The sequence below is a fragment of the Populus trichocarpa genome, chromosome 1 (assembly GCF_000002775.5).
Source record: "Populus trichocarpa isolate Nisqually-1 chromosome 1, P.trichocarpa_v4.1, whole genome shotgun sequence".
Classification (NCBI taxonomy): Eukaryota; Viridiplantae; Streptophyta; class Magnoliopsida; order Malpighiales; family Salicaceae; genus Populus; species Populus trichocarpa.
In genome coordinates, this window is record NC_037285.2 from 11778308 (window position 1) to 11806160 (window position 27853).

General features: G+C 34.0%; 3 protein-coding genes across 4 annotated transcripts; 2 read left to right on the forward strand and 1 right to left on the reverse strand.

The window, feature by feature from the left end:
• The first annotated feature begins 1819 nt into the window (after window positions 1-1819).
• Window positions 1820-2857, forward strand: LOC18094173 (transcriptional regulator SUPERMAN). Its single transcript, XM_006368346.3, has one exon. The coding sequence runs from the start codon at window positions 1868-1870 to the stop codon at window positions 2603-2605; it is 738 nt and encodes a 245-aa protein (XP_006368408.1). The 5' UTR covers window positions 1820-1867; the 3' UTR covers window positions 2606-2857.
• An 11700-nt stretch (window positions 2858-14557) lies between these two features.
• Window positions 14558-22196, forward strand: LOC18094176 (acetylornithine deacetylase). The gene is made up of 10 exons (XM_006368349.3): window positions 14558-14955; window positions 15477-15721; window positions 15899-16007; window positions 17290-17428; window positions 17509-17566; window positions 17653-17670; window positions 17832-17954; window positions 18109-18262; window positions 18344-18377; window positions 21749-22196. The coding sequence occupies exons 1-10, from the start codon at window positions 14632-14634 to the stop codon at window positions 21850-21852; spliced, it is 1308 nt and encodes a 435-aa protein (XP_006368411.1). The 5' UTR covers window positions 14558-14631; the 3' UTR covers window positions 21853-22196.
• Window positions 22197-23347: 1151 nt separating this feature from the next.
• On the reverse strand, window positions 23348-27115 carry LOC18094177 (uncharacterized). Of its 2 annotated transcripts, XM_006368350.3 has the most exons (9): window positions 26599-27114; window positions 26356-26507; window positions 26017-26112; window positions 25103-25165; window positions 24789-24857; window positions 24606-24708; window positions 24454-24525; window positions 23838-23926; window positions 23348-23738 (listed from the first exon to the last, which is right to left on the reverse strand). In XM_006368350.3, exons 1-9 carry the CDS (start codon window positions 26948-26950, stop codon window positions 23586-23588), a joined length of 1149 nt encoding a protein of 382 aa, XP_006368412.1. In that variant the 5' UTR covers window positions 26951-27114; the 3' UTR covers window positions 23348-23585. The 2 variants fall into 2 exon arrangements, with proteins under 2 accessions (XP_006368412.1, XP_006368413.2); XM_006368351.3 differs by lacking the exon at window positions 23348-23738 and having other exon boundaries at window positions 23838-24051; window positions 26599-27115.
• Between the last annotated feature and the right edge of the window lie 738 nt (window positions 27116-27853).

Genomic DNA, 27853 nt, shown 5'->3' on the forward strand with positions numbered 1-27853 from the left:
ATCAGTGTAGGAGATGGGATCAGCCTTAGTAGAAAATTTGGTGACAAGATCCTTAAAGTCATTATGTAACCCCCGAAACACATATAAGTTGAATTCTACCAAGGAGATCGGTCTGCCAGCCGCAACAAGTTCATCAAACAAGGCATTTGCCTTCTGCAAGTAGGTGCTGGCAGAATCATCATTCTGACATAAATCTTGGAAAGAACTGTGAAGTTGCATAATCCTTAAGTTTGAAGGAGAGGAAAGAGTTGTTTCCAGCGTTCTTCAGATATCATAGGAGGTGTTACAATCCACAACCAAATACGAAACTTCCACCGAGAGAGAGGATAAGAGGGCACTCATGATTAAATGATATTGCTGCTTCCATGAAAAATATACAAGATTGACAGAGAGTGAAGATGTCGCAGTAGATGCCAGATGAGAAGGAGGACATGGTGATGTTCCATCAATAAAGGGGTACACATCTTGGCCCAAAAGAAATGGTTTCATCTGCATCCTCCAATATAGAAAATTGGTGTTGGAGAGCTTTAAAGAAATTACTTGTTGTGTGTTAGGAAGAGGTATGATGGTAGCAGCAGGAATGGACACACCATAGGTGGTTGTTGACGCCACAGGGGAGAAAGAAGACTGAAGTGTTGATGCAGCGGCAGCAGAGTATTGAAGTTCTTGATTGTCCATAGAAGGAAGATGAATAAAGGATGAAGATGGGAGAAAGAAGGCAGCAACAGAGCAGAGATTGTTGCAAATAGATGAAAGAAGGTTGTTGGTTATAACAGATGTAGGAGGAAGAGAACCGGATGTGAGGGAGAAGGTTGCTGGACAATTTGTTGCTCTGATACCATGTTAAGATTTTTGAGATAGTCTTTTGTATAATTGTGATGGTTGTCAATAAGGGCAATCATCCCTTTTTATTTATACATTCAGGGTTGTATACAATACAATGGTGGAATGTCCTATACTCATGATAACTATTCCTATATAAAGTATTTACATATATAAGATCTCTTTTCTTAATACACCAATTATTTTCAGTTTTTTTTTTTATATTGATTACTTTTCTTTTAATTTTACCATTACTCAACAAATATAAGCAATTGCACTTCAATTTGACCATGCAATAAAAAATATTTGAGGACAAAAAAAAATTGCCGCAATAAATCTACAGTGAAATATAATAGCGTGACTTAGACGCAGGCATAAAGTACAGACATATTATCTCCAAACGTTCATTTATTAGCCTTCATTTTAATTACTTTACTATATCTGTTTGTATGATTTTTTTATTAGTTTATAATAATTAACCAGACTTAATTTATGGGACTTGGGTGAATCTTGAACGAGTCACATCATAAAGTTTTGAAATAAAGGACATACACCATGTATATTATGTCGCTATCCTGGGAAGGCCAAGAAACTCCATTAACAGTAGTCCCAGTGAGCGTGCTAGATAGCATGTCAATAGCACCTTCCAAGAAGGCTGAAATCAATGGAAGCCTCATTCTTTCTTATAATTAATTAAACTTTCGAATGATACTGTTCCTTATGCACTAATTTGCAGTTTTGCACTATTGAATGAAGAGAAAAATGCCCGAGGCATGCAATTGAAGCAGTAAACAGTGGGGCGTTGAAGCCAAAGTAATTAGAAATGTTGTCCTTGCATGTGAGGATAGCTAGTTGGGAGGGAAAATTATTGTAATGTAAATTATGCTAAATTCCAATTGCTTGGTACAAGATTTTGGTGGTATCCTCGGTATTAGGGTTCCTTTTGTCTCGATCTCTCACCTAAGCTAGCCCATCCCCTATTTAACTCTTCTCTCCATTTGTTTCCACATCACCTCTATCACCGATCTCATATGTTACAAGTACTATGGCTGCAGAGATTGGCCTTCTCTCCTTGACCCAACTCCAAAAATTACCTCAATCTCAACAAAATCAGTATCAACTGCATCAACTGAACCCGAATGAGACCCCTAGTGTCTGGATGTGGAACCCTAAGCAAACTCAAGAAGAGGATGATTCATGGGAGGTTAGAGCCTTCGCAGAGGATACCGGCAACATCAACGGCACCACTTGGCCACCGAGGTCTTATACTTGCACCTTTTGTAGAAGGGAATTCCGCTCAGCTCAAGCCCTAGGGGGTCACATGAATGTTCACCGCCGTGACCGTGCTAGGCTTCACCAAACACAGCCTGGTTCAATCAACCCCAACTCATCAACTTCCAGTTCTTCCTCGTCTACTTTTATAATCCCAACTCAAGAATTTCCCCCAAATGCTGGGTTATGCTTACTTTACCAACTACCAAACCCTAATGGAGTCTTCACTCCCGCAACTATGAATGCATGTGCTACTGATTCACCTTCTACTCTTCTCTCTATCACACCATATCCCCATAACAACTTGATAGAGAAATCTCTTAATTTTCTAGTAGCTCCACCTGAGATAAATACTTCTCATTGTTACTCAATCAAAGCCGAGCCCTCGGCATCCATTGATAATAGCAATAATATCAACAGCGACAACAACTTTAAGGAGTTGGCACACGAAGAACTTGATCTAGAGCTCCGGCTAGGGCACAGATCGACAACACCACCACCATCATCATAACATATAAGAAAGCTTCAGTATGTTCGAGTGTTATTTGTTTTAGTGCTATGTGTGTTGAAGTGAGATTTTCTCTTTCTTTTTTTTTTCTTTGTTTTTCTCCAATATTTAAACAAAATTAGCTCATCAGAGAGTGTGAAATGCAAGGTGCTGTGGAACTTGAAAGAGGAAAGCAAAAGAAAAGCGCCATGTAAATTCGAAGAGAGAAAATTAATGATGTATTCATTGACAAATAAAGGACACAATATTAGGGCTTGATTGCTCCACTGGTAAAGTTGGCAATGCACTGTCATTTTCTATTACGGATCTATGTATAAAGTATGTCTGGAAGACATTTCCGTGGGCACTATTTGTATTAATATCTAAGACGGATTCACACCTCTTTTTCCAAAAATACAGAACTGCCATGTTTTAGCATTTCGATTACAGAAAGTGCATCTTCGAAGAGGCATTTAAACAATTCTAGGAGGAGTTCAAATCAAAGCCAATGCATTGATTTTCCTTAGAAAGCCGTACCCTGTAGTTTCAGATATTAATTTATTCATGTTTCTACCACAAGATTATTTGTGCTCTCAGATTTCCCTTGATCGGAGTACAAAAAACAAAAAGGTAACCGAGATTTTTATTCTTTTCTTTTTAATTACTCTTTCTTTGATTGTGGATTTTTCTTTTTTTATTTTATTTTTTAACAAGGCTATGAATCTTGCCGAGTGAACCTTATGCAATGCTTGCTATAGTTATTTCAAGGATCTATAATTACAAGTTAGTGCCTTCAAATTACATACAATTTAGTATTTTTATTTATTGTATCGTAGTAACTTATCTTATCAATCATTAATTTAACTAATTATCTTGTAATAATGCTAGTCACTAATATTATTATACAATTACACTTCAAAAATAAATAAAAAATACTATTCATTTTGGTAACGAGTAAGTGATTATGAACCGTTAAATAAATTCATTAAATAAATAGTATAAACTTATCTTAACTTTCCATAATTTAGTTAATTTTTTTGTAATTGTGATAGCTGAAAATAATTAAGTATAATTGTAATAAAAAAAAAAAGAGGTTCCTTGTTACCTTGGAAAAGAAAAGAAAAGATATTGTTTAATTTATAAAGAAATCATTTGTAAGTAATTACGAATTAATAAGTATTTACATTTATTGCATTCTAAATACTATTTTATTATTTCATAACTTTAAAGACACTATAATTATAGTAACTTGAAGTAATCATAACAAACCCCGTGTGTATTATTGAAGTTGAAAATATTCTATTCTCCATGATCAAGAATATTTTTGTTTAATAATAGCTAACAATTTCATGTACATATGAGGGTGTAAAATGGTATCTAGGTTTTTGCCTTTTCCTATCAAATACATGGCAATGTATTAACTTAATTATTAATTGTAATGATGAATCTCAACTTACAATAAAGAGTGTTATTCAATTTAAAGTTGGGAATGGAAGGATTATTCATTTCTAGTCAGATCAATGGTTTCGTCAAAGTATTTTGAAAGAAAAGTATCCTTAGTTGTATTATTTGTCAGCCAATCAATGCTCAATAATTGTTGATTATTATAGAATGTACTTATATATAAAATATTGTATATAGAAAATATTGTAGACATACTCTTGTGTGGTAACCTCCATCATTGCTATTGTATATTACCCTACACATATATATAGAAAGGGTTGGCTATTAATCATTAGGTTAAGCCTTCTAATTATTCTCAACTTGGTATCAGAGCTTTCTGTCGTCAGAACTCCTTTCTCCCTCCCTCCCTTTGCAGTCGGCTCTCTCTCTATTTTTCCTCCATGGATTCTACTACTGTTGCTGACTTCTCTCTCTCCATCGGTGGTGCAGCACAGCCGGCCAGCCATCCCCCAGTTGCTGCCGGTGGTGTCTTTTCTCCCCAACAGCAGCCTTCACTTGCAGAGCATGTCTCTGATTCTTCTTCACAAGTCTCTGCCGTTCCTTTACCTCTCATGGGAACACACACTCCAGTCATTGTTCCTTTATCAAACACCCACCAAGTTGTTTCGTTAAAACTTACAAACAAATTATCTCTACTAGCGAATGCAAATGAAGCCATATCTCTTTGGTCAATGTGCTTTTCACTTCGTTGACGGCTCAGTGTCGTGTCCTCCATCTCATATTTTTTACAGTTCTACTAGTTCTTCCTCTACCATCAGCCTTTCTTTTTTTCGTTAGAAGCAACAGGATCAACTTATTTTGAGTGCTTTACTCTCCTCTCTCTTCGTGGATGTGTTGCATCTCGTGGTAGATTGTTCTACCTCGCATTGTGTTTGGCGCACTCTTGAGAAAACGCTTGCCTCTCCGTCTAATTCTCGCATCATGCAACTTCATGGCTCCTTTCAAGACCTTCATCAAGGTGACCCATCGGTTAGTATATATATATGCAGCAAGCAAAATTGTTATTTGATGAATTGGCAGCTGTTAGTCGCCCAATGTCTCTTGAAGACTTTAATCTATATGTGTTTCGTGGCCTTCGTGGCGAGTTCAAAGACTTGGTAACAAGTCTCATAACCAAGGAAGAGCCGCTGCCATATGCTGATCTTCACAGCCACATTCTTACCTATGAATTTCTGCACAAGAACTCCTTCCATTCCATGGTTGCCGCTCCCTTTTTGCTGTATTCTTCTTCTCTGCCGCAGCAGCCACCACTGCTGCCAACACCACAGTTTTCTGCTCACCATGATATGTCTCATCACAGCCCCAACTTCAGCCGCAACAAGGATCACTCTAGAGTAATTGGAGTCCCAACAGCAACCGCTACACTCCCTAAAATAGGGGCCAATCTGCTACAGATTGGCGGCCAAACCACTAGCAGCAGACCAAGCGCAACTCCGGCGCTGGGCAATGGTCTAGACAACAGCATATACGCTGCCAATTGTGCTCTAGTTTCGGTCACACAGCTCCTTATTGTTCCCAATTTCACAGCAGCACTCAACAGCCCTCTGCTCACCTTGTTGTTGGGAATGTTTCTGCTGCGACTTGGTTCCCTGACACTGGCGCAAATCAACACGTCACACCTGATCTTTGATCTCTGACCGATTCTGCACCCTATCTTGGTAATGATTATTTGCATGTTGGTGACGGTAAGGGCTTTGACATATCCTATATTGGACATACTACATTACATTCCCCAAAATGCATGTTTACATTATCTAATGTTCTCCATGTACCTCACATTACCAAACCGTTGTTATCTGTTCGAAAATTCTGCCGTGATAATCATGTTTATTTTGAATTTCACGCTTTTATGTTTTATGTGAAAGATCTCATCACCAAGGAAGTTCTCCTTTCCGTTCAGAGTCATGATGGTCTTTATGTCCTCTCCGAGTATTCTGCCACGTCAGTTCCTCAAGCTTTTTGGTCTCCTTGTATCTCTGCGACTGCCGACCTGTGGCATTGTCATTTGGGTCATCCAACCCCTTGCATTTTAAATTTGTTAGTTTCTGAAAATAAAATCATATGTACTTCTAGATGTTCTCTTACCCAGTGTCAAGCTTGTCCTTTAGGCAAGTCGTCCTGTTTGTCATTGCGACCTACGGGTCACAAAACTTCTGCCCCACTTGATTTAATTTTTAATGATGTTTGGGGTCCTACTCCTATATTTTCTTATGATGGCTTCAGTTATTTTGTTATTTTTGTCGATGCGCATACCAAACATATATGGTATTATCCGCTTATTGCGAAATCTGATGTCTTTTTCACTTTTCAACGTTTTCAAACACTTGTTGAGCATCAGTTTTCACTTAAAATTAAATATGTTCAAACTGATTGGGGTGGTGAATATCGTAAATTAAATAAATTTTTTCAGACCATTGGTATTCATCATCAGTTAATTTGTCCTCATACTCATGAACAAAATGGCACTGTTGAACATCGCCATCGATATATTGTCGAAACTAGCCTAACCCTTTTAGGCCAGTGTAGTGCCCCATTGCGATTTTGGAACTATGCTTTTGAATCATTGATATACCTTATTAATCACATGCCTACTCTTGTTCTCCAAAATACATCACTGTTTGAGTGTCTGTTTCATCGCACTCCTGATTATAACTTCCTACGTACTTTTGGGTGTCTTTGCTTCCCCTTTTTGCGTCCATATCATGCTCATAAATTAGATTTCTGGTCTTCTCCATATTACACCAGCATTATAAAATAGTTTTTTCAAGCAATACCTAATCCTTTCAATAATTCGGACTACAAAGAAAACTCTATAAAATATCAAATTTTGGACTATCTATGTAGGATTGATTGTGTCCTACTCACGTGGATGAGCTTAAGTCATCTTAAAACAATAGGGGAAGAGGTCGTACTACCAGACCCCGTGAATGAAAAATTCAAAATCATTTATTTATCTGTATCAATCTCCTCCATCTAGCTAAAAAAACTTCTAGATTTTTATTAAAAAAAAACCTCAACAAGAAAGGAAAACAAATAGCGATGCACAATCAAATAAACTAAATACAAGATATAGTTTTAGAAAAAAAAAACAATCTAGACAATCAATATATATATATCTAAGGGTGTGTTTAAAAATGTAGCAGCGGTTGTATTTCAAACTTTAAAGTGTTTTTCACTCAAAAATACATCAAAATAATATTTTTTTTATTTTTATAAATTATTTTTGACACTAATACATCAAAATAATCTAAAAACATAAATAAAATTTTAAATTTTAAAAAAACACGGTTTAAACCGTATTTCCGAATACAATCTAAAAGTGCTTGAATTTTCACTATAGTAATGAATATTAATGACTGCCATGCATGCATAATCGTATTCTCACCAATGAGTTAGAAATATTTTTGGATATTTGAGAGGGTAAAAAATTAAATCATTACATAGAGTACCCTATCAAATCCAAGCTTTTCTTCGGCTAGCCATGCATAATCGTATTCTCACCAATGAGTTGCGGTTTAGACTGCCACTTTTGTCCAAGTGTTTCTGAATCTACTCTTCATGTCCGGCGTGATTGTTCCCGTGCTAAAAGGATTTGGATTCAGCTTGTTCCAGTGCCAGGTAGGAATTGTTTCTTTCAGCAGGATTTAGTTCGTTGGCTCAGGTCCAATCTTGAAGGTGACTATGATTGGTCTCAAACTTTTGGTCTTACTGTTTAGAAAATTTGGTTATGGAGAAATAATGCTATTCCCGAAATATTCCGATTGGTACAGATCAAGCAATTTGGGAGATTAATCGCTATAAGGAGGAAGTTCAGCTGGCTGATTCTGTTTGTGGTACCCTCAAGACAAATCCAGTTAGAGAGGAAAAGCTTACTGGTTAATTTGCATGCTCCTCCTCATGGATGGGCCGGCAAGGCTCAATATCGATTGGGCAATCCCGGAGTAGCAGGTGCTGGTGGTTTGATTCGTAACGAGCTTGGCAACTGAACTCAATTTAATTAGGATTGCCGCCCTGACCCAACCTTGGTTGCAAAGAAAAAGCTGTTAATTAGGAGTTGAATGGATTAACTTGTTGAGTCAATCAATACATACCTGATTAACTCAATTAAAATCTATTAAAAACTTGATTTAAAATAATGTTATTTTGAATTATTTTTTATGAACTTATTTAAGCGACGAGGTTTAACATTTTTTCTTAAAATCTTGAAAATGTCAGTGCCGGATCACTACTTCCCTCCCCAACTCTCAGTTTAAAAACAATACCAAGTAAGGTATAGCAGTTACTTTTGGTGCTGCGGTTGAATTAGTTTTTTTTTAATTTTAATTTTTTTTTAATATTTTTAAATTGTTTAATATGCTGGAATTAAAAATCAATTTTAAAAAATTAAAAAAATATTATTTTAATATATTTTAAATATTATTTAAACGAAAAAACATGTAATATTTGTTTCTTCCGCTTCTTGTATCCTTTTTAACTTTTCCCTGTCGTAGACCCACCCAAAAATCCTTAGGTGGACTGAACTCATTTACAGGCCTGAATAAATTTTAAGTGCTTGTCGGCACACACTCTGCACGGTCCCCAACCTTCCTCCTCTCTCTTCTCTTGTGCCCAGCTCTGCCTTCTACCCTCTCTCTCTCCCTCTCCCTCTCCATTTTGTGAATGATATAGAAGTAGATTGAAAGACATCTAGCAACCATGAATTCAGTGTCCACTGCTTATTAATATATATAAATTAAGCTTCTTGCATGTATTTGCATGTATAAAAGAGACAAACCCTATAGTGCATGGATTTTGCGATTTCTATTTTTCCTTTGACCAGATACAGACAGAGCAATTATATCGACCAAGATTCGGATGGTTAAGAAGTTAGATACAGAGAGGGCTTAACGTGGGGTATCTTTTGATAAAAAAAAAGAGAAGAAGAAGAAGAAGAAGAAGCAATGAGCAGTAGTGTAAAAGTGAGGCAATTATGAAATGAATGAAATGCGTGTAAAGGGTTTTGAGGTATAGTCGTGGTCAAGCGCATGGGGCTCATATTCCCTAGTGTTACCCAAAAAGCAGTGATCATTGCCGTTTTCCTTATCGTTGTCTCCATAGAACCCAAGGTATTTTCTAATTTGATTAAAAAAAATTAAAAAATATATAAAAGTTAGAAAAATATTTGAAAAATAATATAATTTAAACATAACTATGATTCTGAATATTAATTTTATAATGATCACTTTGAAAATAGTAGATATTCACTCATAAATTAAAAGTGAAATTAATTAACATATATAGAAATCAACATGAAATTCTACGAATATCTAATAGCCAAGATATGAAATTGAAGATCTAATAGTCAAAAAATAAGAGCGAAGAGAAATTGATGTTTCATGAGAGAGAAATGGAGAAGAGAAAGAAAGAATGAGTCATCGAGGACATACCAGGACTCCTTTTTTACACACCTAGTACCATTAAAAAGATCTAAACAAAATATATAATTCTAATCACACAATAAAAATCGCTAAACAATTTTGTATTTTGTTATTGGTTTTGTTTGGGGTTAACCGAACCCTAAAGTACTTTAACCCAAAATTACTAACCAATTACGACCTCGTTTGGTAATCTTTCATGATGTGGTTAGAATCATTTCATCAAGATCTTTCTAACGACACTGGATGTGTAAAAAATAGAGCTCCAGTGAGTCCCCAATGACTCATTCTTTCTTTCCTTCCTTTCTCTTTCATGCCACACTAGCTTATCTCTCTTTTTATTTATTGACCATTAAATCTTGAATCTCATATCTTAGCCTAGGGGTGTTCAAAAAAACCGAGTAACCGAAAAAACCGAGAAAACCGATGGAAAATTAACCGAAAAAACCGAACCGAGATGAAAAACCGATTAAATCGATTACTAAAACCAGAAATCTTTCCGGTTCGGTTTGGTTTCGGTTTTGCCACTGAAGCCGGTGAACCGAACCGGTCCACCTATAAAATAAACTTAAAAACGACCTAGTATAAATAGTATAGTAAACTGTAAACCTAAACCTAAATGACATTACAATTTACTTCTGAAGCCGCTGCCCACATCAGACCAGTTCTTCTTCCTTTCCCCTTCAATTTTCATCCTCTCTGCCTCTTGCCTCCTTCATATGTCTCTTCTCTAGCCGATCAATAAGTAAACAACTCACACCTCTTGCCCTCTTCATCTGTCTCTTTGAGATGTGACCAGGTTGTTAACCATGGAAGATGCGTACTATGAAGAGGAAATGGGAGTTGTAGTTAACAATATGCTTTCAGAGGCCCACATGCTACGTGAAGGGTAAGCTTTATGTAATATTCTGTTTCAGATATACAGTGATTTTTCCTCAATTGTTCTTTGTAAATTTCCAGAAGACAACCTTTCGACCATTTTTTCAATGATTTCTATTCCAAGCTTTAAAAGAAACTTTAATAGGGTTAATGTTGTTGTCATGGTTTAATTCAGAATTGTTGGCCAGGCTGCTTCCACTGGAAAGCACCAGTGGATTTTTTCAGATTCTAGTGATGGAGGCTGGAATTCTGCTGCCTCTATTGGAGGTCAGGATATATTCCAGGTACTTCGTCCTTTGCTTCTTCTTTACCATTCACTCCTGTGCTAGTTGTCATTGAAAATATTTTTTTTTGTTTTTCTTTTCTTTTCTTTCTTTTTTAAATTGCCCCAAATTCTTGAATGTTAGCTGACTAGTTTCTGCTTGCCTAAAAATTTCCTTTTCTTCATCTAACACCCTGATCATTTGTATTGACTATTAATTCTCATTTGCAGACAGTTGCAGTAATCTCCGTGGAATCACAAGGACTGGTACAATTTGGATCCACCCAGAAAGGGAGCACATTGAAAGCAGACCGAGTGAATTTAACTAAATTTCTGACTCGCCTTCATCTTTGAACTGTGAAAGTTATGAAAGAAGGCTAACTGCAAATTATAGTTTGCTTTAAATTTTAAAGAAGGCTAAGCCAATTTAAAAAAAACGAACTTCTAAACCGGATTTTTTCCCGGTTTTTTCCTTAAAAAACCGGATTTAACCGAACCGGATCGGTTCGGTTTAAACCATTTCCAGTCCGGTTCGGTTAATTTTTAACAAGAATATTGTAATTCGGTTCAGTTGGTTTTTTAGGTCTAAACCGAACCGAACCGAACCGTGAACACCCCTATCTTAGCCATTAGATCTTCATAAATTTTTATGTTGACTTTTGTACATATTAATTAATTTACATAAGACATACACATTTGATTTCTAAGTAAATAACCTTATTCCCCAATAGCATTTGTTACAAAATTAATATTCAAAATCGAGGTTGTATTTAAACTATGTTATTTTTTAAATATTTTTCTTACTTGAGTCATTTTTCCAAAACTAAAACTATGTCATTTTTCAAAAGAAAAAAAACTGAAACCTTATCTCTTTTCCCTCACCTCACTTAACAATCATTGTAAATATAATGACAACAAATAAGTGTTTAAGAGTACAATAACTTTTGTTTTTTGGATGTGTTTTAAGAGTATGTTTTACTTGAAAAAAACATCAAATTAATACTTTTTTTAGTGTGTTTTAATGGTTATGATATGTAAATGTCAAAAATAAAAAAAAATATTAATGTATTTTTAAGGAAAAAACACTTTTGAAAAGAACCATATAACATAATACCAAACACACAAGAATTCTTCTAAACAATATTGTAGATGACAAGCTTTTTGCATAAATTTCTTTTTCTTTTTCTTTTCTTCCTTGATGGTTATATATATAAATAGATTTTTTTTCATTACAGGAAAGTGTATATATACTAATGTGAGGATGGTAGGTGTCATTACAAATGTTCAAACATAGGTATTATATATGTCTGCAAAAATCCTTGAGTTGTTATTACATAAATATATGTAGGGGTGAGGTTTTTGGTTAGTTTTTTATTTAAAAAAAAATAACCAAACCAAATTTTATTATATATTCAAAATAGAACCGAATAAAAACTAGTTTAAACTACCAATTTTTATTTGGTTTAGTTTTTAAAATGAAAAACCGACAAAACCTATTATTTTTTTTAGGTTTTTTTTTGGTGATTTCATGACCAAATTGAGATGCTTAATTTGTGTGGGCTTTTGGGTTGTTTAAATTTGATCTTTATGGGCTTTTATAGCCGAATTCATATTTTCATCGAGAAGCGAAGCCGTAGAAATTCCAAACATCAATCTCCAAGTAGCCTCCATCAAGGACATTCCAAACACCATGCAATATGAGAGAAACACTCCACAAGATCGGCCAGTAAACTGAGAAAGGGCATCCAACAACCCTTTTATTTCAAGTGGTATCGTCTCCAATATATAAACTGGAACATAAACAGTGGGAGACCATAGCATTACAAGATCACTAAGAAAATAAAGTACATATGAGATTAACAACAATGGATGGTGGCCTCGCCAACCAGATATGTTCAATATACCAATTAAGCATAATTTTAAAGCATAACATATTAATTAGAAGCAGCAGCTTTCCAAATATGGTTTAGATAGTCTAAATGCTTCTGTAATTTTAAAATTTCATCAATTATTAGTAACGAAGCTAGTGCAATGAAAGGAGAATGTTGGGAAAGATGTAAAGCTTCCCTTATACTTATCAAAGCCTCCACTCCAAAAACAAAACAAAGAAAAAAGAAAACCATGAACAAAAGCCTCCACCTTCATGGTTTCTAGGTTCATATGAAAGAACTGTTTAGTTACAAAAGAAAGAGAGATGCAATAGCTTGAAAACCATAGTTTGCTAGCCAATAATTCCAGCATGAACATGTCAAGCAAAGAGAACCTGTGTTTTCGTTGGATTTTAGGTGGAGATCATAATAAAATCAGAGAACGAGGGAGTATTGAGAAAGGAGGGCATATGTGAATGTGATTTGGGAGAGAAGGAGACGGTTGATGGTTTGTGAGGGTTAATTTTAGGGTTTTTCTTTTATATTTGCTAGTTTTTTTTTATAATAAGGTTAAATATTGGTTTAGCTGGTTTAGTTTGTTCTAGTTTAACAGGTTTTAAATTTTTTAAACTGAAACTGAATTAACTGATTTTTTTTCTTTTTGAATTATTCAGTTTTTTTAGGTTAATTTTTTTTCTCGGTTCAACTTGATTATAAATCTACTATTTCTAATTAAATCAGTATCAATGTACTTAACACCTATGTGTTGGAACTCTACTTTTAGCAGCTGCCAGAAGGTCGAGTGTATACTTAATTTTAATGAATTATACATGGTTGAGATAATTTTATGGAAAAGAAATGGAAGAAAACACAAAGCTAATTCTTTTATAAAAAAATAATTTCGAACAATGAAATTAGAAAAGAAAATATGTCAAATAAAATATCAACTTATAATAACTTTTCAAACTCGTTACTCAGGTCATTAGACCAAAAACACCATACATGGATAAGCCGTGAAGACCAATTACTAAAAAAATCAAACACTGAATGATAAAATTAAGAAAAAAATCATTTACACAAAATGATCCAAAATGAAAAAAATAAATTACAAGAATGACGATTAAAATTGAAATGAAAAAACAAATTAGATGGAAACTACAAATTTTCAATTAAAAGTTAAATTGAAAAGAAAAACAACTTCAACAAATGGACAAAAAAACCAAAAGAATAATGACCAAATTAAAAAATAATAATATATAATAAATTTGGATTGAATGATGAAATTAAAAACCACTATAACTTTTACAAAAAAAATCAAAGAAGAAAAATCAAAATACTAAAGACCAAATGAGAAAAAAAAATAATATATGATAAATTAGGATTGAATGATGAAATTGAAAACAAATATTTTTTTTATAAAAAGACTAAGAAAAAAAGAAGAACTGAAGTTGAAATATTAAAAAGATCAACCTATAATTTTTAGAGGGAGAGAAAAGAAAAAAAAATTCCACTAGCAATAAACCGCATCAACGTGTTGTGCTAACAGAAAAGGAACACAACGGCTCTTCTAAAAACACGACATAAAAGAATTTTTTTGTTTATTAGAAAGAGTGCACGGGTGTCTATCACGCTACAACAATTATTTCTATTTTAATATTAATTTATTAGTTTTGAGAGAAAGATCAAACTACTCTTAATAATAAACCAATAAGAAAAAAAAAATCAGATTGAAAAGATTAAAAGATTCCATGGTTTAATTTTTTGATTTCAATGAAAAACATATTATTTTATTATATTTTAAAATAAAAAGATAAAAATATTCCTCTTAACTGGTTTTAAAATTTTTATTTGAAAAGTAATAAAATCATTTTACTTTACTGTTCTAAAATAAATTGAAAAAACATTTATATTTCAAGTTAATGTTTTAATAACTAATAATCCGTATAAAAAGATAAAAATACGGTTAACATCAACAACATTAGTTTTTTCTATAAGGATAAAAATATTATATAATAATGCATAGTGAATTATGTATACGGTGGAAATGACTAATGCCTTGAGTTTTAGTTTTTTATTTTTTGGCATCTAATTGCCTTAAATTAAAAAAAAAGGACTTTCGCAACTTAACACTCTCTCTTTCTCACGCACAGACACAACACCCTAATGGCTGATATTGAACAAGTCCTAGGAGACCTGAACAAGGATTCCTTTGTCTCACTCTTGACAAACCTCATTGGAGAGTCCAAATATGTCCAAAACAACCCCCCAGAGCTGATCCCAGAAGAAGACAGGGTTGTCAAGCATGTGTTGAATTCTCTTCTTCCTTACAGCACCACCACTGGAGGAGGTCCACTGATTGTGAATCATGTCTCTTATTTCCCTCAAAGAGGCAATCTTATTGTGGAGTACCCTGGTACCGAACAAGGAAAGATCTTGTCTTTTGTTGGCATGCACATGGATGTTGTCACTGCCAATCCCAATGACTGGGTTTGTTCATTTCTTTCTTTCATCTTTTGTTGTTCCTCGGTGAAGCGGGGTTTGATTGATTTTGATTGTTTATGGGAGTTTCACTTTTTCCTTATGAAGCTATTACTGGTTTTTATGTTTATGTGACGAAGTTAAGGTTTCAATCGCACTCAGGCTTGAGATTTTCAGTTTAAAGTTTACTCCTTTTGAGTTATTAATTACAATTGAACTGGGTTTCTGTTGGATTGAGTTTGTTGTTCGGAAAGTTAGTGGTTGAAATGTTCCTCAGGATTTGATTTATTTTGGGTTGATTAAGTAATTATCGTCAACAAAGGTAATTTCGAGTTTCTACGAATTGAAAAATTATGGCTCATTATGCTGATTGCTATTAAGGTGTTGGATGTATCAAAAGTTATTAATTGAACTTTCTATGTCAGGAAAATATATACGAGTAAAGATTCGATGTTTTTGCTCAGTCACGTGTAACAGTGAATTTGATATGATAGTGATTGTTATTCATGCTATGATGACCAAACTTGCAGGAGTTTGATCCATTTTCATTGAGCATCGATGGGGAAAAACTTCGTGGCCGTGGAACCACTGATTGTTTGGGACATGTTGCCCTTGTGACTGAACTGATGAAGAAGTTGGGGGAGACAAAGCCAAAATTGAAGTCAACAGTAGTTGCAGTCTTTATAGCTAATGAGGAGAATTCTGCCATAACAGGGGTTGGCGTGGATGCACTTGTAAAAGATGGTCTGCTCAATAAGCTGAAGGGAGGTCCTCTGTAAGCAACCCACAATTTCTGTAGGAAAAGAAAAGGACTTGTTATATATAAAGCATCTTTATGGTCTTTTAGATTATTTTTTTTTTGGTCTGAAGCTTTAATGAAAATTTTGTTTCATATTCTATGTTTTTTGCTGAGATACAAATTTGATTAATTGATGTGATTTTGTGTTTGTAGATATTGGATTGACACAGCAGATAAACAACCTTGCATTGGCACTGGTGGTATGATTCCTTGGAAACTTCATGTCACTGGGAAACTTTTTCATAGTGGTTTACCGCATAAGGTATACCATTACAATCTCTACTGTCTTAGATCATTAATTCAACGCGTGAACTTTTTCATGCATTTATTTATACGGGAAAACTATTGTCACTTTTCTGGTATTAAATTTGTGAAACCTAAAATTTTATGATGGTTTTCTGGTTCTACTTTTCAGATGAACAGTATAACATGATATGTAAACCAATGTGTAAATTGCAAAGAAGTCAAAAACTAATGAATTATATTAGTGCATAACATTTTGGCCTTTTCTAGTACAATAATAAGAAGAGAAATCTGCTGACTTTAGATTGGCTTGCACTATGAAGATGATAAAATACATGAAGCAGAAATTTATGTTGTAAAAGTGGTTTGTGTGATTAGAAACTTGAAAAAGTGATGGAGTACTTTTTTTTTTCTCTTTATGCAAATAATGGTAAATTAACAAAAAATGAATTAACATAAAACTCAATTCCACACAGCATTCCTGTCCTGGTTTGGTGGGGTCAGCTTATATCTTTCCTCTTTGCGCTTTCATCTCTCTTTTTTGGACCAAATTATCTCTGAGTTGCTGTGATTTTAAATCACTTTTACCACTTCATCCCACATGATTTTAGTCAGAGTCTCCACTTCTCTACCCCTACTATTTTATTCTAATCACTCTGTATCTGTGAATCCATAGGCCTATCTTGGAAAAGCAAGGTGTAAATGACAATGACCACAATTTGGATTGTTATAACTGAAATATTACAAATTTCAAAAGTAGCTTACATGACATGGGTTCTTACCTTTTCCAAAGCAATTATTATTTTCCCTTTCCTTTTATAGTGTGGCCTGTATGCACATCTATGCAAGCAAATATTTATTTGTATAGTACTGGCATGTATGTATAAAATACCTTTATCCCCTTTTCAATTCAACCTTAGATTATGCATGCATAAATAGAAGTAGAAAGGAAGGTAGCCAGGTTAAAACATTTTGGATAAAAATGAAGAACAGGTATGAAAAACCTACTTCTGGCCCACTACACTTTACTTGCCCAGTTTTGAGAGTATGCTAAACAGACACAATTTTATGGCTGTTTGACAGTATTTTAAAGCTGTAGATGGTGCAAGACACATCAAGCTTTGTTTTATATAGATGATTGCTCGTGAAAATTAGTCTAATGAAAGACTTTCTAGTTTCATATGTTCAAATTGGGCTACATATTCCATTCTAGCTTCTGAATGATGTGTTACATAGAATAGATGGAGTCACTTCTCCGGTTTCTTCTTATTTATTAATTTCAAAGTTTGTATTATCTGCAGGCTATAAATCCTTTGGAGCTGGGCATGGAGGCTCTTAAAGAGATACAGTCACGATTTTACAGGGACTTTCCACCTCATAAGGAAGAGCAAGTATATGGATTTGCAACACCATCAACTATGAAGCCAACTCAATGGAGTTGTAAGTTTTGCAGCAATAAGTAATGATATATTGTGGAAAGCAAATGCTTTAATTTCTGAAACCCATCTTCATTGTCTCAGATCCAGGAGGTGGGATCAATCAAATTCCTGCTGAGTGTACAATTTCGGGAGATGTCAGGTTTATAATCTTGTAAAGAAGTTCTTAACACATGCAACTGATATGAAAATGAAGTCTCACCATCAGTTCCTTTTCTTCTGTTTCAGGTTAACTCCCTTCTACAGGTAGCAGTCTGCCTCATGTTAATAACAGAATCTTAGCACTTATTAAGCATATGTCTTTCAAATTATGATTTGGGTCTATTTTGTTCTGGACTATATAAACATTTGCTTTTCTCAATAATTTTTCAGGTTTCTGATTTCCAATATTTTACTCTTTACTGTAGTGTCGAAGATGTGATGAGCAAACTACAAAAGCATGTGGATGACATAAATGAGAACATTGAGAAGCTTGGCACAAGGGGCCCGGTTTCAAAATATGTATTACCAGAAGAAAACCTAAGGGGGAGGTGCGTCTTCTTTCTTGCTCTGTCACCTTGGATCTTCCCTATTTCAGGGATGCAATTATTTTTGTTCTTAAAAATTACTTTTTCTGTGTTATTCTCACTCATCATTACAACCTTTTTCCCAAAAGTAGTTATATATGGGTTTGTTTTCCAACAGTCTTGCTGTGACCTTTGATGAGGCATCGTCAGGAGTTGCCTGTAATCTAAAATCACGTGGCTTTGAAGTGTTGTGTAAAGCAACTGAAAAGATAGTTGGGCATGTAAAACCGTATTCAATCACAGGGACTCTGCCACTAATTCGAGAGCTGAAAGTAAGATATATCTCCTTTTTTCCCTTTTCATAATGTTTTTCTAAGTTCTCATCCTTTATTTAATATTTTTGGATTTTGTAGGATGAAGGTTTCGATGTTCAAACTGCAGGCTATGGTATGATGATATTGCTTATTTTTGGGATTTTGCTATTTATTTTTAATCTCACAGTAGAAAGTCAAGCCTTATAGATGCTAGTGTATGTCGCATGGGTCATCTCGTTTAGTAAATATGTAAAAATAGAAGAAGAAAAATGAGTTGTAACCTAGTTTTATGGTAATTAGAAACCCTAACTAGTTTTTAGAGTTTCTAAGTAAGGAGTTGGTTATACTAAAGAAAAGATTAAAATTATCCTACCTAGGGTAAACTGATTTTTTATTTGTTTTTAATGATGAAGGATGCCTATTGTGCTTAGATGCAAAATTTTTTGTCTAAACTGAATGCTTGTGTTGTTTATAAGGCAAAAGTATACTAGGACTAAGAATAGTAATTCAGGATCCAGACCCAACAACAAGGTCTAATGCTCACATCTCATCAAGAAAGAACATCCCTACACCAAAAAATATAATTACACATACAAATTATCGTATTTTTTTGTTATTATTATTATTATTATTTAAAAAGATAAAAATAATGAGGAGTCACATATTAATAACTTCTAGTATTCGCTTGTCAACATCTTTGAACAAAGATCAAACGATTCATTTATCCTGGATTGACTTTATAAATAATAAAATTATTATCATGCAACAAAACTGTGAAAAATCAAAGAAAATGAGAGATTATATTTTTTTTGTTTGATGAATATGGTAAAAATCAAACTACGCAGCAAACAATTTTTCATCCAATTGTCTAACATTCATGGACAACACCTAGTGATGGTTCATTTAACTCGGGTTGACTTTATGAATATTAGAAATCAATGTTATTCAACAAACTCACATTAAACAAAGAGATGCCAATGAAAATCATTAAACAAAAAAACTTTAATATGGCACAATCAAATCCTCAACAAACAATTTTTAATCGACATCTTAATGATCTTGAACAACGTCCAATAATGGTCCATTTATCATGGGTTACCTTTATGGATTAATCTTTTACGAGCTGTTGAAGTTAGTTGTTGAAGTTGGTTGGAACTGGACTAGAAAGGCTAGAACGAGGAGAAAGAGTGCTGAAAAAAAAGGTGTTGGTGCATGTACAGTATGCTTGGATCAACAGTTTGGCTTTCAAGGCTTCGTTTCACACATCGTCGGGGCAGGGAGGCATGCGAACATGTCTCCATGTTGCTCCTCTTTTTTTTCCTTCCTACTCCGATGATGTAAAGATGACTGCTGCTGCTGAAACAAATTGGATTGCTTCTTTTTTTTTCTCTTGCGCTAGGGTTTTTTGCTATTTTTTTTACTAGAGTATCTCCTTTTTTTTTTATCTTTGTGTGTGCCTTTTTTGTTTGAATGTCTCCTATTTGTATTGTTTAAGATCCCCTGCAAAATAGAAAAAATTAAACTGAAAAAATAATGTTAGGCATTGATATTGTTTTTTTCTTGACTATGGATTTCTAATTAATTAAATTTTCTCTTCTTAATGTGTAGGATTTTTTTCAATAATTTTTTAATTTTATTTAATCCTCCTATTTATTTTTCTTTTTATGTTTTGCATAATCTCCTATGTTATTATTTTAGTCTCCATTCTTCGTGGTCCCTTGTTCTCCCCCCCTCTCTCTCTATTTTACTCCCTGACCTCTTTTTATTCATGAAAACTCAGAAAATAACAAAAATTGATTGAACTTTATTAAAAACATTTTTTAAAAAAAAAACAGGGCTCAAAAAGTTATGACACTGTAGTTAAGATTGTCGTTATCTATCAAAGGCATTTTATAGGGCTAATTTACCCATATATACTTATTTCAGAAAATGTTTAAAACTTTGAATCAATCCACACTTTCCAGTCCATACTTTCTTTCATATCCCTTTTCCATGTTTTGTCCTTTTTGCTTTCAATCTCTTTGTAGCTCATTGGAAGGGCTTGAAAATTGACCGTGAATGTGGTTAAGCATGTGGTGAATTCAGAAAGAATGATAGAAATGCACAAAGATGGATGTCCATTGACTCATTTTTGTGTCTTGTGGTAGTCACTAGGAAAATATACAGGGGGTATCCATTAGGCAAATACACATTATTATGTATTAGTAGTTGATTAGCTGAAAGGCTAAAACGAGCATTTTGGTAACATCTTAAATTTTACAGCTTCGATTTGATTTTTTTTTTTTTTTTTTCATGTATGGAGCTGAAAGTAGCTTATACTGAGAGTTTACTTGGTGCTGCTTTGAAGTTGTGCTTGGTGTTGCATAGAGAAACAAGAAACAAAATAGAACATCAACTCACTGTATAGGCTAGGGATTGAGCAACGATGGAAACTTAGATCTACTACAATCATTTTCTACGTGTCATACTTGCACTACTTTTTTTCTGATGATTTAGCCTTCACGTGAGCATTTATTGAAGTCTAGAGAAAGCTTGTCATCATACCTTGAGAAAGGTCAAGTATCCAACATAAGGTGAAATTATCCCTTGGACGACAATGGGGGGGTTCTAGATTATCCGGTTTCCTTTTGAGTCTGAGTGGTTGCTCAAAAAATTAAAATTTATCACCATGGGGGGCTTTACCAGAAAGATGGTGAAAGGGCTATCTGCTACATGGACCTTAAATACTCAACCAGCCCATGGTATTTGAGGACTCCATGTGCAGCTTCAATTCAATAGAAGGGTGGGAATAGAGGATTGAAGCAAAAGAGCTCTTACCCTCATTAATGTCCCCAGGAATTCCATACATTACCTGTGGAGGTAAAATATACTTGTAGTATCATTTTCCAAAACCTACTGTGGAGTTCCATTTTGAAGATTCTTTTATACCACTATCTACCATTTGGTCCTCTGCATCATTCTGCATCAGAACTGTACACGGACCAACTTAATTTATCTTTGCAACCCAGCTGAGTAGTTGTTTCAAGTGCTAGTGTCCAAGACAAGATTTTTAACTTTTGGTGGCTCTTAGATGTTACCAAACAAGCGAAACAAGGAATGGGAGTCTGGGTTGATCAGGGGAAAAGAAACTGAATAGGTCAATGGAGTTAACGAACGACACTGTTGGAAATACGCCTGAAGTTGCTTCTAAATTAATATATTCATTTCATTGTCTTTTTAGTTTGCCAGTTCAGTTATTTGCAGAAAGGCACAAGCTATGTGCATAGTTGTATCAAGCTGCAGAGATGCTGATGCGATTTAATGCGGGTGACCAATGGCTTGACCTATTGTGATTGGAAATTCATGTCTGCATTAATATTCTTACTTCATCACATTTTCTCTCATTTATAATTTCTACATGAAAAGATTAGCCTTTAGTATTTGGTTTGTGATATCTTGTGTTTAACTGTTTTTCCATTCTCATGCTCTATTTTTTCACAGCTTGTCTTTTGCATCCGTGTGCAGGTTTAATGGCCACATACCATGCCAAGAATGAGTACTGCCTGCTTTCTGATATGTGCCAAGGCTACCAGATTTTTACCAGCATCATCTCTCAATTAGAAAATTGACTCGCAGCGAAGTGGATGACATAACAACACCACCAGATTCCAGATGAGTAGCTTGTTACGTTATAGAAATAAATGATTGTCATGTAAACTCTGTTAATTTGAAGTTTTGAAGGGCATCTAATATGCTTTTTCAGCAAGAGTTGTCTGCTGCTGGGAATATGATGTTTCTGTTTTTCATCTGGATATTATTTCCATTTATAGTTTTTCCTTGCCTCGTAGTAGATTTGGCGCTTGGACAGTCATTTGATGATTCTCATAAACAACTTTCCTTGCATTCAGCTCCCCTGGCAGGCTGCTTTCACTTGGTTCTTAAATAAAAAGGATGGAAAAGACTTGAGCTTAAACATTTATAGCTATTTAATTACCTGTGCTACGCTACTTGTGGGATTCCAAGATATTTTTTAACACAATAGAATGAAGAATGTGTTGGTATTGTGACTGTATTTTCTTGCATCACGAAAATGACTGGGTGTTTTTTGTTTTTTTTATGTAATTATATGACAATAAAAATAGATTTTCATTATAAAAAAAATATAATTGTTAGTATAAATTCGCTTTTTTTACCAATATTTTTTTAAAAAATTATATTTATTTTTCTTTAGCTGAGTGGTTTACTGCATAAAAACTGTAAGATTTTTTTAACAATTTAAAATAAGTCAAAAAACAGTATTTCTTTAATTAAAACTTGTTAAAATTTTAATAAAATAAAGCAATAAATAATGAATTGATAATTTTGATGCAAGTGTATTAAAAGGATATAACAAAGCTAACATTGAGAAAATTTATATAATTTAATTTACAATAATTTTTTAAAAAAATAAATATTTTACATGCGTTTAGAAAATGTTGTATATTAGGTACACCTATAAATTGCTAATGTTATAAGACACTAATATTATTTAAAAATAACAGTATAATTAGATAATTATTTAAATAATTTCATTTAAAAAGAATTAAATTAAAAAATTTATGAAAAGAGAAAAAAAATTGAAGGGTAAAGCAATCATGGGCTAGAAAGTTAGAAACCCAGGGTAATGACCTAAGTTTTGTTTTCTAATCCATTAGACTACGTGTCACCTGACTAGATAGACAATATGTCATTTATTGTTTTTATTTGCCAGTCACTGGAGTTGGCTTCAGTTAGAAGAGTGGTCCAAGTTTTTTTATCCTAAAACCCTAATATCAACTATATATATATAAAATGGTGTGTTTTATTTAAGATTATCTTAATTAATTTAATTTGATAAATGTAAAATATTTTATTTTTTTATTTATATATTTTATTTAATTACAGTTGACAATGAAAAAAATTATACGAACTCCCTAATAAGAGTTAATCCTCGACTCTACAACTGACCCCATGGCATTCCGACTCTGTTATGTGATGTCCAAATAACAGAAGCCAGGGTAGAGAAAACCAAGGCGTAGAAAAGAATCATACATGGAAGCATTTCATGTTAAAAAAAAAATTAAATAAATAAATAACACAGGCAAATACTATCAACTTGTGCTAGAAACTCGCCATCTCCAATCAGTACCATGCCTTGTATTCTAACTGTGACTTTCTTCAGTTTATTCACTGTTAATACACAATGCGCTTTCTATTGTATACAGCATCTCTAGTTGTACTATTCATACCTAATAATCGGCTCTATGTATTCTACAAGTTTCCTCCCCCACCATTTATCTTTCCTTCCCAGGCATTTTTATCTGGGTTTTCATAAGCAGCTACTTCATCTTTTATTTGAATTCATTTCTTCTGATTTAAGAAGCTGGATTCTCCGGCGTAGTCTTCTCCGGTGCTCGTGTATTTTCCAAAGGCCATGCCCCAATACAACAGCCGAGTATATGCCATGTGTAATGATGGGGGCTAGAATATTATTTGTCTGCCAAACAATGCAACAGATTGTACATACAAATCTATCAGTTTGAGCCTCTGAAACAAATTGGTAATATAGCATCAAGTACCTAGTTCAAGACTTCACCTGGATCCATTCAAAACCTAGATAGAGCGCCAAAAGTCCTTCCAGGAGGGGAGAGTAGATCTTTTTCATTTGCCTCCTCTCATACCAGGCTGCGGTGCAAATGACAGAGCATGAGCTAATGCATATTTGGTTTGACCAACCAGTAAGACCAAAAATATGCAGACTTCTTAGCATTTCTTCCGAGCAACATGGAAAGTCATTATGCTCTTCTAAGCTGTCAAGAAGATGTAGGACTAGAATAGTCACCAGTTATTTGCGAAAGATTCCTAATGACCTCACCCACCCAAACAAGGATTTAAAACTTATATGCGCACTATGCATGTTTCAATGTATCAAAATGAGCAGTGACAGTCAGTAATTGGAGGTTTCCATGGGACGAGATTATCAAAACATATTTGGCAAAGTAAACCAAACATATCGATTTTCACTCGTGTTAAACAGACTTGTCACTGCAAGAGACTTTCTAATAATTTCTTTTTTCTTTTTTTTCAAAAATGAAAGGAATAGCAGAAATAAAGTGATTTCCCAGCTGACCAAATATACTAGGATTTCAAAAGCCATAATTCCAAAGAACTAGTACTGAACTAAGCTTCTATGCCAAGTCAAGAGGTGAAACCTGCAAATAGCTTTTTCAGATCTTCACGCCCAGAGTAAGATGGCAGAACTGGTGCAACTACATAAGTAGGATCTGTAAGAAACAGAACAGACCTATGAATCAATCTGCAATTTAAAGATGAAAATAAACACTCCTTTGAGAAGAGTATCAACCTTTTGGGGAGGTAGCCACATAATAGAGGGATCCAGTAAGAACGGCTGTTAAAACAGCTGCAAATGCCTGGGCAAATGGGACAAAAGGAGGCAGCACACCAGTCTACAAATGTAGAAACATAAAAAATTTAGTTGCAAGGCAAATTTCATTACCAAGGACAGGGAATAAGTTCAACCACATACCAGCGATGCCATTCCTCGAGCATCTTCCATCAAATTGGTTCCCCTTAGAAATATATCAGCCAGTGCTCCCTGTGTAGTAATTAAGAAAAGATGAAAAAAGTACGAATAATTAAGTATTTCCAGTAGAGAAGTTTTCTTGTTATTATTGTTATTTAAATCTTCCACCAAATCCACCTACAGGGGATTTGGGGATTTTACTTTCAATTATGCCTGGAATTGCAGGTCCTAAACCTGGATAAAGGAAGTGACTTAAACCCACAGGGGATTTGGGGATTTTCTTTAATTCACTAATCAGCATGAGTAGGAGAATATACCTGAACAGCAGCTCGATAGAAAAGCTCCTCTCCCACGGAACTTGCAGCAACAATTAAAATAAACTGCAAATTGGGTCCAAAATTGAATCAAATTCATCTTACCTCATAAAGACAGTGATAAAATATATATATATATATATATATATATATATATAATAATTGTCAACATTTTCTAAGGCCCCATTTGTTTTATAGAAAATAGTTTCCTAAAAACTACTTTCTAAATTTTCTGTATTCGTTTGTTATTAGAAAAGTTGATCAACAGAATTTATCTTGGTTTCTAGAAAAATGTTTTCCTTTTATTTTAAACGGAAAACACTTTTCAGAAATTATAAAAAATTCAAAAATATCTTATTATTTGTGTATATTTTGTTTTGAAATTTTTTTTTTCAATTTCATCCCTTAGAATTTAATTTTTATACCAACTTTGGTTCTCATTTTTTTTATTGTTATTTTATTTTCTCTTATCATTTTTTTAATTGAAGTTTATTATCTATCAGATTTGATTCTCATTCTTTTAATTGTTATTTATTTTATTTGAAATGATTTATGAAATTGAATTTTTTTTTTTTCATCATCTCTCAACTTTTTTATCTCTCATATTTGATCTTCTTTATTTTTATTACTATTTATTTTATTTGAAATAATTTATAAAATTAAAATTTTTTTTTAATTTCACATCCTTCAACTTTTTTATCTGGTAGACTCAATCCTTGTTCTTTTAATAAACTTAGAAAAAATAAAATATTAATAAATTATTTTTCGGTTTATTTTTCGCGACAAAATCAAATTCTAACTCATTTTTTATAACACTACAAACATCATAAAATAATTCACTTTTAAGAAAAAATATTTTCCATAAAAACTATTTTTCAAAAAAAAAAACTTACAGCAAACAAACAGAAAAGGTTTACCTGCCAAGGCGACATCCCATAAAAGAAATTCCGAAGTTCCTCGTCCTCCACATCTCTAATGGCACGAGCATGAGGCGACAACTTCACGACTTCATCCTGTAGCCATTTCAAAAAATAAACAAACAAACAACATTCGAAAACTACAAAAGGGTTCATTACTTAACTAAAACCAACAAATAACAGGATTCCACTTGTCAATTTTCTGCCCGTCAAATAAAAACATTCAAAAGTTTATTCAATTACCAGCTCAAGTTCAGCAAAAACAAGAAAGAATGATGAACAAACTAAATAGTATATTTATTTTTGAGGAAGAAATTAATTGGAGTAGTAAAAGCATACATCTAGTATAAAAAGAAGGGCCATGACTGGTGGAGCTGCATATCCAAGCCCTTCAAGAAATGCATCCAAAGATGGATTAAAACCTCCCAGGCTATCAATTCCAGTTATTGAACATATAAACCGTCCTGCCAACGCCATTCCTCCATATATACCTGCAATTCCCAATTCGAATTAAACTAAAAACAGGCGCAACGGGTCATAAAAAAATTGAAAAACAGGTGAATATAAATAAATAAAACTGACCGATCCCATAACAGAGTCTAACAACAGCACCGATTTTCTCCCACAAAGGAAAGTCAGAAGCAGCATCGCCAAAGCTCTGATCAAATGTAGTCACTTCCATAGCACTTCCAGTGAATCTCCTCCTTTCTCTCTCCTCGATTCCTTCACTACCAGCACCCGTTCTCTCTGTAGATGCTTTGCTGCACCGTATTTGAATCCTATTGACTCCATTTTCTCTCAAGTTCAATCTCCTTCTACTAGCCGGAAGGTCACTGGTTTTAGAAAACCAAGCACCGACTCTAAACGACGTGGTTGCAGTTGCAGTTGCAGTTGATGAGTGGCTCGGTGTTCGGAAAAGTAACGGCAGCTCCATTAGCCGGTATTTCGGTCTCCGTTTCCGTCACGAAGCATGGCGGTCTGTCTCTCCCCCCATCTCTCTCTCTCTCTCTCTCTCTCTCTGACACGCACAGGCTGCTGTGATATTTGTGTTTAAAGGATTTGAGAGGTCAATGGGTGGTTTTGGGGCGTTGGATTTCGTGATGGGGAAGTTCTCTGTATTCTTATTCCTATTATTTATGATTTTGATATTTTTGTGATCCTTGGATTTTGATTGGTCGAAGGAGTGAGAGGATGTTCGTGAATATCGAACCTGCCAATGAAAGAACGCCACATGGAGATAATGTTACGCCGGATTTATCAAATTTCTGTTGATTAATGTGAACCATTAGTATTATTATTTCTATATTTGTGGTGGTGGTGTTTGTTTATGTACCACGCATGCTTTATAGGGAATTTACCTTAGTGACCTTAGATATTAATGGCAATGCTACCTTCGTCTCTTTTTTATCAGTTGATATATAATGCAAAAATAAAGATTAATTCCATACAGCTATTATATTTTAAGATGACTTCTATATATAATTAATAAGAAATTTATTTTAAGAATATATTTGATGGAAAATCTAAAACAATATACATCTATGCATATCATAAAATCGGATTCCTCGTGGAACAGCCTCACCCTGTTGACTTTGCTGAAAGAGAAATTCAATTCCTTCGTATTAGTTCGGCCTTCTTCAGAATTAGGAATTTTATATACAAAACTGTTTGTAGCATAGTTTTTAGACCCGGTTTGGTTCAAGATCCGGGTTTTGAGTTTTAACCAGGTTGTTCAAGTCAATTTTTAAAAAAAAATCAAAACGATGTTGTTTTAGTAAAAAAAAAATTCAACAGGTTGCAACCGAGTTTTTGACCTGGTTTGCCAGGTCACACAAGG

Bases quoted from the DNA above. Each gene is read 5' to 3' on its own strand.
- LOC18094173 (XM_006368346.3), top strand. From the start codon at position 1,868: ATGGCTGCAGAGATTGGCCTTCTCTCCTTGACCCAACTCCAAAAATTA.
- LOC18094176 (XM_006368349.3), top strand. From the start codon at position 14,632: ATGGCTGATATTGAACAAGTCCTAGGAGACCTGAACAAGGATTCCTTT. The intron at 15,722-15,898 runs GTAAGCAACCCA...TTGTGTTTGTAG, and splicing joins AAGCTGAAGGGAGGTCCTCT to ATATTGGATTGACACAGCAG. The intron at 18,378-21,748 runs GTATGATGATAT...ATCCGTGTGCAG, and splicing joins TGTTCAAACTGCAGGCTATG to GTTTAATGGCCACATACCAT.
- LOC18094177 (XM_006368350.3), bottom strand. From the start codon at position 26,950: ATGGAGCTGCCGTTACTTTTCCGAACACCGAGCCACTCATCAACTGCA. The intron at 24,858-25,102 runs GTATATTCTCCT...ATTACTACACAG, and splicing joins TCTATCGAGCTGCTGTTCAG to GGAGCACTGGCTGATATATT. The intron at 23,927-24,453 runs GTTTCACCTCTT...TTTGCACCGCAG, and splicing joins TCTGAAAAAGCTATTTGCAG to CCTGGTATGAGAGGAGGCAA.